Genomic DNA, 13,635 nt, shown 5'->3' on the forward strand with positions numbered 1-13,635 from the left:
GCTGAATTTCTGTTTTCCCAATAAAGTGATTATCTCTAGTTATCAGAAAAATCTCCACGCCCTAACCAAACTTAAACATATCAGCTAGAAAGTTATTGACTTGGTAGCGGCAGTTAACTGTCCAAAGACCATGCTGGTAGGAAATTTTCAAAAACATTACACACACAATTCTGGCAAATGGTAAAACAAACAAAATTCACTAAAGACTATTTACTTGATTTTACCAAAAGAGAGCATGAACTTTGTTTATATTGCAAACTCTTTGGAGATGAAAAAAATAAACAATGAGAATGTAAAAGAATGTGAAAAATAAAAATATCAAGAGCATTCATCAGATAATCTTACTGTAAATGAAGAATTTCACATGTCAAGTATTGAAAATAATATCTGATTTTGAGAAAAAGTAACATTGATACTGAAGACAGAAAGTATGTAAAAAATGAGAATAAACATTTAATATGTATGTTTGTTTTTACTAAGCCAATGTTTAGCTTTCAGAGTTTCATCCAAGAAACTTGATGAGCATGATAATGGAAAATGTTTCATTTGACAGGAACCATAGCAAAACATCACAACATTATAGCAGACTACTATCTGGAATAGAAACATCAACACCAAACATCACAAATTATTTTTGGTTGAAATAAAAAGTCCAAAAAATTAAGATGTTAACAGATGTGAATAATGACATTAAACACATGTTTGTTATACTACATATCAAAAAAAGAAATCAACTTAGAAATATTTTGAAGGCACAGAAACATGAAAATGCCCTATACAAGCCTGGAAGACATACTAGATAATAAAAGTAAAGCAATAAAAAAATTTCTATGGCATTTTTATATTCCTTATTCTGTATATTTTTTAAATTTGGTAGTGAATAATGCAGCAAGAAAAAGCAACCTTGTTTGATACTCCTAAATTTATTTACCTCACCTAAGAAGAATAACTATTAAGCTTAAAAATAATCTAACTAAATTAAATACATGATAAATATGTATTTAATACAGTTCAATTATTCTTAAGCTTAATAAAATTAGGAATAGTATTACCATATGACCCAGCAATTCCTCTTCTGGTTATCTACCCAAAAAATTTAAAAACATTTATCCGTAAAGATACATGCACCTCAGCGTTCATTGCAGCAATATTCATGGTAGCCAAGACATGAAAACAACCAAAGTGCTCTTTGATAGATGACTGAATAAAGAAGATGTGGTACATATATACAATGTGATAGTATTCAGCCATAAGAAAAGATGAAATGCTGCCATTGCGACAAATGGATGGATCTTGAGATTATCATGAAAAGCAACAGAAGTCAGACAGAAAAAGTTGAGAACCATATGATTTCACTCACAAGTGGGAAATAAAAACTGAAAGCAACAAACAAACAAAAACTCATAAACAGAGACAACAGTTTAGTGGTTACCCGAGGGTAAGAGGGGATGGTGGGGAGGTAGATAAGGGTAAAGGGAGTCAAATATATGGGGAAGAAAAGAAACTTGACTTTGGGTGATGAATGTACAATGCAACACACAGATAATGTATTACAGAATTGCACTCTTGAACCCTATACAATTTTATTAACCAATGTCACACCAATAAATTTAACAAAAAATAAAACATTTGAAAAAAAAACTCATTATCTAAATACTTTTAAAACCACTATCAAACTACTTTAATGTATAAGCAAAACTGAACTGATGTTATCAGATCCAGTATGAATGTTCTTTTAGAAAATGTTATGATATTCATAAAAAGATGAGAATAGAAGCTAAAGATATATATTTAGAAATAAACACTCTTAAATTTATTACTCAATACTACCCTGTCATGATATTTTAAGAAAACTTAGAAAACAGAGTTGAGAATTTGGGGAGGCCAGGGCTACTAGAATTCAAGGGGCAGAACATCAAAGAGCTCCATATGAGGAGGGAGCTGTAATGAGAGGAGATGACTATACTGAGAGAACACTCAGATCCGCAGGGTTTTCCTTTCTTCAGTTAAGTACATATCAGCAACTGCACTAGAGGAAATTACCTGAGGTTAGAAATACAACCACTGAAAAAGAACGGGTATACTAATACCCAAAGATCAAACAAGGCTAGAGACAGGTGACTATGAGTCAGAGTGGAAAAATCTTGCAATATACTGGACATCAGGTAGAATACCCCAAAGTATTGGCCTTCATAGAGAAAAATTAGCCCTGTAATAAAGGCTGTTATGATTCTACATGAGAAAGCTTAAAAGAAAGCCTCAAAAATAGCACACTATTCCCAAATAACTTAAATGTGTCTCAGAATAAAACTCAAAAATACTTAAGGGTATTTAACCTATTTCCTGTTTGGAAAAAAAAAAAGTGAAGCTCGCTGCCAGCATTAATTTTACATAAACACATTCTGAGGCTGAAGCAAATCTGACTGGTTTTCAATGTGAAAATAAAATATGAAAACTGTTCTTGGGGTTATTTCTAAACAGAACTTGTCTCTAATCCTAATGTAACAGAAATCCTAATCCTAATGTATACATAAATCAGATTCATCAAATGAATCTTCGGCTAACAACTGTTCGAGAACAATGTTAACATCTTGCACAGGAATATTGCATTTTCTAGAATTTGACATTTTCAGCAACTGAAAATTATTGTATTTTGTAAATGGAAATATCACTACTAAAAACAGAATGCTAAAAATAGAATGATGTCATTTGTTTCCAAAGACTATCAATATACTAGAGCAATACAACAACAATAATAAAAGTGAGAAATTTTGTGGCAAACTTTGGGGGTAAGGTTAGGACTGTAATCTGTGAGTTATCTTGGGATAAACACTACAGCTGCAAGCGCCTCTGGCAAGTATTCAAGAGGAAAATAGGAAATGGGTTAAAAATATTCAGTATCTAAGTTCACAATGTCTGGCATCCAATAAACAATTACCATGTATGCAAAAAATCAAGAAAATACAATCTGTAATGAGAAAAATCATTCAACAGAAACAGACGCTAATATAGTACAAATGATAGAATTAAAAAACAAGGATATTAAAAGCTATTATGATGTATTCAAGAAAGTAGGAGAAAACATGAGCATCCTGAGACATGAAAAAATATTTTTTTAAAAGATTGAATTCCTAGAGTTAAAAAAATCCACTGAAATGAAAAATGCACTGTATGAGATTAATAGCGAATAAAACAATTCAAAGAAAGATTAGTAAATTTAAATAAGTGTAACGGAAATAATCCAAAATGAAATATATAGAGAAAAAAGGTTGACAAGTGAGCAGAGTATCCATTGATGCTCAGTCATGGGCTAACTGAAAGCAACATAGTACATACATAATTGGATGCCTTGAAGGAGAGAAAGAGAGCACGAAAAAAAATTTTTTGAAAGAATAATGGCCAAAGTTTTTCCAAATCAGAAAAAACCTATGAAACCATATATCCAAGAAATTCAATAAAACTCTAACCAAGAAAAATGAAGGAAACTATACTAATACACATTATAGTAAAATTACTTAAAATAAGTGATAAAAAAACATCTTAAAAGCATCCAGAGGAAAGAAAGACAAATGAAGTACAGAGGCACAAAGATAAGAATGACAAAAGACTTCTCAAGATAAACAATGCAAGCCAGAAGACAGTGGAAACAACATCTTGAAAGTACTGAAAAACAAATCTAAAATTCAACCTAGAATTCAATATCCAGAGAAAATATTTTTTAAAAGTGAATGCAAAATATTATTTTTCAAACTGAAAAAAAGCTTCAAAAATTCATCAGCAGGAGATCTACACAAGAAATGTTAAAGAAAGTCCTTCAGGCTGATGGAAAATGATACCAAATAGAAATGTGGTTCTACACAAAGGAATCAAAGAAGTATTAAAATGGTAAATATATGAGTAAATACAAAATGTGTTTTTTTCTTATTTTTAAGAACTCTTTGAAAGATAACACAGTTTAAAACAAAAATAACAACAATGTATTGTGGGGTTAATAATATAGATAGAAGTATAAAATAAATGACAACACTACAAAGAACCTAGGAGAGAGGAAATGAAAGGTTCTAAGGTTTATATAATATACATGAAGTAATACATGCACACACTACTGGAAGGTAGAACGCAATAAGTTAAAGATGAATACTCTGAACTATAAAGCAACCAACTAAAAAATAAAAATAAAAATAAAGAGGTATAATTAGCCAAAAAAGAGAAAATATGGAATCATAAAAATATGCAATTAATCCAAAAGAAAAGAGTAAAAGGGGGACACAGAACAAATGGGACAAATAGACAAAAATAGCAAGATGACAGATTTGGAAGCTCTAGCCAGTGCAATAGGTGAAAGAAAGAAAAGAAGGAAGGGAAGGAGGGAGAGGGGAAGAAAGAGGGAGGAGAGGAGAGGGGGAGAGAAAGAGGGACTGAGAGAGAGGGAAAGGAGGAAGATGGGAAAGAAGGATAAGTTAGGGGGAGTGAAGGGAGAAAGACAGAAGGGGAGAGGGAAAGAAGAGAGAGAGAGGGAGGGAGAAAGAGAAAAAGGAAAAAAGAGGAAGAAATAAAGAGAGAAGAATAAGAAAAAAAGAAGAAAAAAGAAAAGTAAGAAAAAGGAAGAAAGGAAGAGAAAAAGGAGGAAGGAAGAAAAAGAAAGAAGAGGGAGAGAGGAAGAGAATAAAGTAGTTTGTCTTCACAGGTGACATGATTATCAGTATAGAGAAAGTCAAAGACTCTAACAGAAAAGCTGTGTAATATTAATAGACAGCATAATGATTGCAAGCCATACACTGAGGATTACTCACGTAATGAACATAAATAATATCTACCCCATTGTGTAAGTAAAAGTGATTCACCTCATAGTGTCTACCAAATATCAAAAATACAAAACCGAAAACAAACACAAAGGATATATCCCAGGAATGTTGTGAATCTCCTAACACATTAGAAACTATTAACTGATGGTGCCAATGCTGAGTATCTGGGTAGGCTAATTTACTTGTTAAGTAACCCATTTCCAAGTATCGACCTTGCATTCAGGAGGTTTTCCATATATCTTAACCCTCTTGATAACCCTATGAGGAAGATTTTATTTTTACTTTTACAACTCTACAAAGATCATGGGCATTTTTAGCTTTCCCTGAATAATTAAATTGGTTGGTTTACATCTGACTGAAGATGAAATCAATTGGGACATGTTCCACAGTAAGTAATTAAGTTGGGTTTTCAAGAAAAAACAATGTTTGAAAGGTGAACATATGGGGTGGATATTGCCAATAAATGGAGGAGAGAAAGCAAAAGTTTATTCCACTCCCTTTTTTTTTTTCATCTTCCTTCTCTGAGAAAAAATGACCTTCAAAAGAGAATAGTCTACAATAAACATGATTAAGAGAAAAATGAAAACCAAGAAAATGTAAAAACAAACCTACATATCTCAAATGAACCAAAAGCCCCTGCAAATGTGATCAAAGAAACACTTTGACCTATCTATGAGGAACTGTGAAGAATTGGAATGGCTCCTAGAGACCAGCAAATACTGACATAATTTTCACAAAAGAAAGTATCTTTAAAACACTGCAGCCTGCAAATCTTGGGGGAAATTTTATATCAGGTTATCAGAGAGATGGCCTGTGAGAACTTGGAGAATGGTGGCAGTATATTAGACTGCTCTGCCCTTTTCCTGTCCAACATTTTTCATCAATGCCTTGAAAACAAAGAATGTTAGAAATTACCAAATTTACCAATGACATAAAGTGGAAGGAATAATTACATAGAGGAAAGATCACAATTCCATATAAGAAAAAATGTAACAACAATAAATGTAAAGCTTAGCATTTAAATTAAAAAAGGCAACTGCACAAGAAATGGATATAGTCAGACCCCATAGCTAAAGTTCACATTTAAAAAATTCTATGGATTTTATTCAGTTGATTACAAAACCAATAAAAATAGCCAGCAATACAAAGTGGCTTCTAAAACAACTTATGTAACTTTAGGCCGTATGTATGCATATGTATATTCATTCATTCGACACAGTTTTATTAGGAGTATATTATGTTTCAAGCACACTAGAAGTTTAACATATTTACCAACACAGTAATCTTAAGAAAGTAATCTAACACTCTAAGTCTGCTTCCCCACCTAGAAAAGGAAGACAATAATAAAGCTAATGTATAAGGATTCTGTGAGGATTAAATGAGATGATATATATAAAACCCCTAACATAGCACTCGAATAAAAATAGCTATGACCTTTGCTATTATTATTTGCTCACTTGTCAAATAAACTGTAGAAGAGATTAATGTCTTGGGTGGAGGCTGAACTAGATGATTTTATCTCATAACAAAATTCTAAGCAAAATAAGGAATAAAATAGTTTAGACTTGCTACACAATGTTATACTTAAATTAGGTTACAGTACTAAAATACATATTTTCAAATCTTTGGAGAGGAGAACAACTTAAAGTGATTTAAATATGTGTGAAAAAAAATAAAAGAAGTAACTCTTTTAAACTTTAGTTAAGTTGGCACCACTGACAAGGATTTCTAAACTGCAGTTTTTACAAAATGTCACTTTTGTATTGTCAATTTGCACAGCAGCACTATATAGGTAGTTTAAAACAGTGTTATAATGAAGCAAATTAGGGTGCTTTTAGATGCAAAAACACCAGAAAACTCAAAATTTTAAAATGGCTTTAATAATAAGAACATTTATTACACCACATAAGAAGAAGCCTTGAAGTAGGATAATTCAGAAGCTTCGAAAGTCAAGTGCCTAATTTCTTTCTGCTTTACTATCTTCCGCAGAGTTTGTCCTCAAACTTGTTGCCTACTAGACATAGTTCCAGATACAACAAAGAGACACAAGACCAGTAGAAGTAGGAGGACTATTTCTTTCCACGTATACCTTTATAACAGTAGAAAAATCTTTTTCAGCAATTTCCGTATTCCGAACAGGCTTTCTTTCCCTCAAGTCTTATCAGCCAGAACTGCTGGATATATCTACTGTTCATCATTAATCAAACATTGACAAGAATGAAATTGCCCCCATTAGACTCTTTATCTTTCACCACCTGTGCTGAGGCTTTCCTATCCTCAAACACAGAGGAAGGCAAACTGAATCAGGTTCTGTCAGAAAAAAAAAAAAAAGAGGTAGAGAAATGTGATTAAAGATTGAAATAAACATTCTCAGACTAAAGAGAAATGGAAAAGGTTTTGTTGCAATCAAAAGTTAAAAAACTGATAAAAAAATATCGATAAAAAATAAGACTGATTATGTCTGATTTTGTACTGTAGAGTTCATACTTCCTGAATAGTCTATGTCAACTCATTTTCACATCTTATCGTTCTCTAAATATTTCCTACCTTATTTTCTTAGACTGTAAACTTGAGGATTATAAACCTAAATTTTTACATTTTCAGTGCTAATATAAGACACAACGAACACCATCACTTATGAAAAGCTAACATATTTTTTTCCTGTAATAATTTCCCTTCTCATTAAACCTGGAAAATTGAACACATTCATCTCTACTCTTTTCTAAAACCCAACTAAAATAACAGTAAAGAACTTTCAAATGTATAAATTCACAAGAATGATAATACAATTGAAGAAACCAGTTGACAAGGAATTTTAACAGAATTTTGGAAGCTGAAAAGAGAAAGAGTATGAACATGTAATAATTGACGTAGCTGACCAGAGAAAGCTAAAAGCTAAGGCTGCAGAAGGGGAGGATAGTGGGAGAGAGAGGCAATAAGAAGCAAGCCAACAAACATAGCACCACTCCCAAAAGACTCAGTAACCAGAGGTGCCACCTATCAGGTAACCAGGTGGATGTGTACAGTGAGGCCAAAAGCAGAAGGGCTGGTTAAAAGTTTATGTAAGGAACAGGTAGTCTATCAGAAGTCCTCTCCATAAGCCCAGGCAACTACACTGCCCCTATCACCACAGAAGATCACACACTCCAAAAGATTATCTGGTGGTTCCCATTAAAATAGATCCTCACCTGTCCACCCCTGCAGGTAACAAGGCCCCTACTACTACCTTGCTATACACACACACACACACCTTCCAATTAGTACTCATAAATATCGACAGCTAACCAAGTAAAGCCTATAATTCTGTAAGCTACCACCAAAATAAATACATAAATAATAAAAATAAAAATAAAAAAGGAAAAAAGAGAAAAAGAAGAGAGGAGGGAGGGACAAAAAGAGAAATAAATGAAAAGAAAATGAAGAAAGAAAAAAGGTAAACAGAAAACAGAAAAAAGGTAAACAGAAAAGTAAAACAGAAAAGAAAGGAAGCAAAAGAAAACTTAAAAAATAATAATAATGTCACCATAGAGAGATGATATGATACATAATCCATGAAACAAGAGCCATCTCTTTTAAAAAAGAGAGAGAGAAGAGAAGTAAGAGAAAAAAGAACATAGAAATAATGTGATTCTGGTAATTTCATTTTAACTGAAATGTGGATGTGAGAGCTGGAGCCAGAACTGCCATTTTACATGCAAGATAGAAATAAGAGGACTAGACAGCAAGTTTTTAAAAAGCCTGGGTCTTTAATGACTGTTGAGCTGCGTAGACCACCTCCATAAGTATAAGAGATTAAAAATGAAAACAAAAACAAAAAACCTCTGTCACATTTCATACACTATATTGGGGTTTTCTTCTACTTGCACTTCCAACTAATACTAATACAGTACATGCTACAAAATAAGTTTTCCCTCAAGCCTCTACAACATGAAACAAAGAAAATCACATTCCAACTTTACTAACTTATTGTTTCTACTATGTTGAAGTCTATCTTACATTAGCCAAGAAAGCTGAATGCTAACACTTCAAATTTCAGGATTACATTCTAATCAAGTCTCTCTTGTGTAATAAAACGTAATGCTGAAGGACCTATGGAATACAGTCCCAGGTGTCCACAGCACACTACTTTCATTGTTTTCGGATGTTGCAGAATCACTCCACTAAGGCTTGCCTTCAATTTCCCTTCAGTCTGACTTTCTTCTTTTAAATTCATATTGGATGACTGATGGCTAACATAATAAATATTTTATCTTTCTACACCCTTCCCCCAGGAAGAATATGACTTTTTTGAAAATGAGGCACCATTAGACACCTGGAGTCCAAAATTAATTCTTAACTCTTTTGTCCACAGTGAACACTATTGCTTTTAAATGCTTTTACATTGCCATAACCTAGTTATTAAAACATGTTATTCAATTTTATATAGATAAAAGTTACTTTCATAACTAAACTAGAAATACTAGCGACAGCAGAATGACCAAGAATATGAGATAAAACATAGATGAGTTTTAACTGCTTAGTTTCAGACATCATAACTTATATAGTAAATTATAATTATGCTAATATTGTCTAACATTTTCACGATAAGTAAAAATTTCACAAAATGCTGAAGGAAAACTGTTCTGCTAAAGAAATACCAATATAACTCTAGAATAATTTTCTTATGAAGTCTGACACAACTAACCAAATCAGTAATAGACCCATTCCTATCCTCACTCACCTTTCTCTTAGGGTTTTGACTTTTCCACTTATGACTGATTGGGTGGTACGTGTGGTTATGCTCTTAGAATAATGATAGCAGGCACTTTCATATAGAATTAATATAAGAAAAAGGAAATCTAAAACATGCCAAACCTCAAAGGTAAAATAAGACAACAAAGGAAAAAAATGGTCTCAGTAGACCAGAGTCTACCTATTTCTGCCTTTCAAAATCAATTCTGCCAATTCTTGTCATCTTTGTAACTGAGTACTTCAAAATGAGCTCAGGACTTTGACATACACACCTTATCAAACCTCCCACCCAGATATGATCAATCAAAAGTAAACAACTCTATTTCTATATTGTTAGAGTGCTAAAAGAACAAGGCCTCCTCATTAATCAAAGCATGGACTCCTTTAATTTGTTTCTGCTCATAACCAGAATAACCAGTTTACCAGACAACACCCCCATCGTTAAATGTTACAGTTGTTATTGCTTGTGAATAAAGAAAACAGAAATTAAAGTATGACAAAATATTATTTTCATCAAAATATTCTTGGCACTTATATTCCATACTCTTTAAAAATATTTAAATACTAGGAAGACATGCTATCTATGAAAGAAAAAAGTTAACATTATTACTTGTATAAGGTAGTCATTAGAGGGTGATAAATATTGTTTACATTAACAGGCTTAATAACTTCTATTACCCACTCAAAAAAAAAAAAATCAGTGGAGGGCCACACAGCTTAAAATTTATACTAGGGGAGGTCTTTTTGAAGAACTAAATATCACTGAATAGTCCCACATCAAATAAGAAATATAACCTATCAAAATCAATGCTCAGTACTCAGTAAACCTGATGTTTTCATAAATGCCACAACCATTCCACCAGACCCTGGCCAGTCCACATTTTACGCAACCTCTGCCATAATCCTCGAGACTACTTCTTTCCTCCACCTATTTCCTAAACTGATCTCTAGGCAATACTTCTCAATTTGGGGCTTTCCTCAAAGAGAAGAAATGAAATTGGGAAATTCCTTCATATTACACAATAATTTGCCTTTTTAATCTTCATGCACCTGAAGAGGATAGGAGTTACTGACATACACTCAGGTTCAAAAAACTTGTCATGGGGTGAATGAAATTAAAGTAGGTCCCTTAGCCACATTATGGTGCATTATCAAACAGTTTGCATTTTAATTATTAACTGCCTAATATGTCAGCAACTAAAAAAAAAAAAATGCAGACCTTTTTCTTATACATCCCTTGCTAAAAAAGAAATCAAGGTTTATTTTTAGAACTGAAAAAATTAATAATGTTGCTAAATCAAGAGGAACTAGATGTTTTAGCAAAGATTCTAATATTCTGAAGTCTGCTAAAATGTACAACAAATATAAATCAGAAAATGTAACTGTTTTTTTGTGGTAGAAAACGGAAAAACTCACCTTCTCAATATTTATCTGGTGCTTTCTTAACCTCTCCAAGTCTGTTGGAATTACTATTTTAATGAATTTCTGGATAGCTGGTTCAAAACGGCGTAATTTCACTTTTTCTTCATCTTCAGACATCCTAAAAAAATGTTATGTCACTTCTACTTGCAACAACTCTCTTCTCTTCTCATACAGAAAAACCTAAAAGGGAAATATTTATTTAAGAATATTTTTAAAAGAGTCTCATTGTTTTCAAAAGCCAACTGTTAAGTAATTTTGTAATTTATTCTAAATACCCATTCAACTTAATGCTGAACTTAAGTGACTTTTTAAAGAAATCTTTTATTTTAAAACTTTTTTCCCTCTACAAAATAAATGTATATTCACTTTAGAATGTTTAGAAAATATGAAAAAGGGGATAAAATCCACAATCATCTGCTCACCCATAGTTAACTACTCTACTTTTTTCTCCCTTCCATCCCCTACTCTTTCCATTTTGATGTATGTCTCTCCAGATCATATTTTATATAAGAATGTATATATGTAAATACCTTTTTTAAAAAACTAGGAGTGTACTGCCCAAGTTTTCATTTCCCAATGTATGTATCTTGGACACTGAATAGCCTTTTTGAAAAACGTGTCACGTGGCAAAACTGGAAGAAAAAATTTCATTCTTAACATTTCTGCTTGTATCAAACTTCATTTCTAATATCATAATGTATCTGTCTGATTATATACTTTAAATGTAACATAGTATGCAACTCTTCTCATTGGTGTCCTTTAAATCGCCTCTTCCCTTTCTTACAAAGTGATTAGATTTTCTACAACCAAAACAAATAACCAGTGACACAGCTGGAATAAGATCCCAGGATTCCTTAGAGTACATACAATCAAATGCTCTAATTCACCATTAGGTTTCTACCAGTGTTCTAGAAATTCCAAGGATATGCTTTTGGGGCCAGGGTAGGATAGGGTAGGGGTTGGCAAGTGAGTAGGCTCCAGGACCGCATACCTGCTCCAATTAGAGAAAATTTACTTATATCTATTTCATAAATTTGAGTTTTCTAGATCTTATATAAAGGGCTCCACTGCTTAACCAAACTTGAAAACCACTGTTAGTGCACCACGGTTTCATACTATCTTATTAGCCACAACCTCTTCCATATTTTAAAAAAAATTAACTTCCCAGTTAGTACTTGGATGGGAGACCACCTAGGAACACCGGGTGCTACAGTAGGCATGCATGCATGAATAAATGAATGAATGAATACCTTGACCACATTAACCCCATTGGGTTGATGTCTTAGACCAAGGTCCGTAGAGACAGGTGTTCACAAAAAGACTTTAAGGAGTACTGAATCTTTATGAAAAATTGTGAACATATGTTTGAGTTATTTTGGACAACTGAGCCCATTGCTTTCATCAAATTATCAAAGAGATTTATCACTCCAGAAATATTAAGAACTATTATTCTAAATAATGTTGTTTCTTTCCTTTCTTTCACAGTTAACGATCTTAAAGTGCTGATTATACAGACTATCTCATCTACCTGTAATCTAAATTTTATGTTTGATCTAAGCTCAAAGGCAAAAACGGAAAATCTCCAGACACTAAAAATAGAGTCCTACAGCTACAGCAGTAAGTGAGAACTGGACATACATGGAGAAGCTAATTACCAAAAGAGTTAGTTCTCAGACCCAACAAAACAGGAACATTCATAAGAGACAAGAGAGTTAAAGTAATCTAAAAAGAAAAAAAAATCAAAATAGTACATTTTTAAAAACTCAAAGATAGAAAGAAAGGAATAGATCTTTTTTAAAATTAGGTAATTTTATAAAACAGTAACAGGCCAATATAAAAATGAACCAGGTAAAATTTCTACTTTAAAAACTCTACTCAAAAACCTCAAAAGATGAGTTAAATAGTAAATTCTGTAGCTGAAGAGAGAATTACTGATTGGAAGATACTGGTCAAAACATATAAGACAAAAGAGATACTTAATATAAAAAGAAGTTAAGAGACATAAAGGATAAAATGAAAAGCTAAACAGCAAACAGGAGTCCCATAAAGAAAAAATAAGGTGGTGAAAAGGCATTATTCAAAGAGTATATGCTGAGAATTAAGATGTAGGACCTCAAATTAAAACTGCACATAAGCTCCAAGTAGCATAAGAAAAAAAAATTACCTGAATACATGGAAAGAAAATTGCAGAACATAAAGGACAAAGACAAAATCTTAAAAAGTAAATCGGAGATAAAAGACGGTTAAAACTAAAACAACAAAAGCAGCAATCTTTTTTCACCAAAGCAAGATATCAAGAGACAGGAATATCTTCAAAGTGTTAAGGGAGATGGTCTATTGAAGGAAATTATTATTCAGAAGTGAAGGAAAAATAATAATTTTCAGATATATGAAGACTAAGTTTATTACCAAGCACTTCATTAAAAAAAAATGCATACTTTAGCAATAAAGAAAATAAACTCAAAAGAGGGGAATGGCAAGGAACAATGAATAAAGTACAGTTACTGAATGAATAAATGAATGAATGAAAAAGATTTACTTTTAATTATTTAAGTATAGTAAAAATATTTCCATTTAAATTTTCTATAGTGCATCTTTTTATAATATATATAGTATTACATTACATAGATGGTCCATCATAATGTAATCATCTATTGGCCATTTAGGTTTTTAATTT

General features: G+C 32.2%; 1 protein-coding gene across 6 annotated transcripts in view; it reads right to left on the bottom strand.

Annotated features, from left to right (window-relative positions):
* Positions 1-13,635, bottom strand: part of STX17 (syntaxin 17) — a 53,426-nt gene that overhangs the window by 35,687 nt on the left and 4,104 nt on the right. For 4 of the 6 annotated variants that reach the window (XM_036238795.1, XM_016162590.2, XM_016162589.2 and 1 more), the window contains exons 2-3: positions 11,489-11,590; positions 10,953-11,138 (exon numbers count right to left, since the gene is read on the bottom strand). In XM_036238795.1, the coding sequence (XP_036094688.1) occupies positions 10,953-11,075 (123 nt within the window). In that variant the 5' untranslated portion in view covers positions 11,076-11,138; positions 11,489-11,590. The remainder of the gene's footprint in view (positions 1-10,952; positions 11,139-11,488; positions 11,591-13,635) is intronic. The other 2 variants (XM_016162588.2, XM_016162592.2) reach the window with 1 other exon arrangement.

The sequence above is a fragment of the Rousettus aegyptiacus genome, unplaced genomic scaffold, assembly GCF_014176215.1.
Source record: "Rousettus aegyptiacus isolate mRouAeg1 unplaced genomic scaffold, mRouAeg1.p scaffold_m13_p_3, whole genome shotgun sequence".
In the NCBI taxonomy this organism is placed as follows: Eukaryota; Metazoa; Chordata; class Mammalia; order Chiroptera; family Pteropodidae; genus Rousettus; species Rousettus aegyptiacus.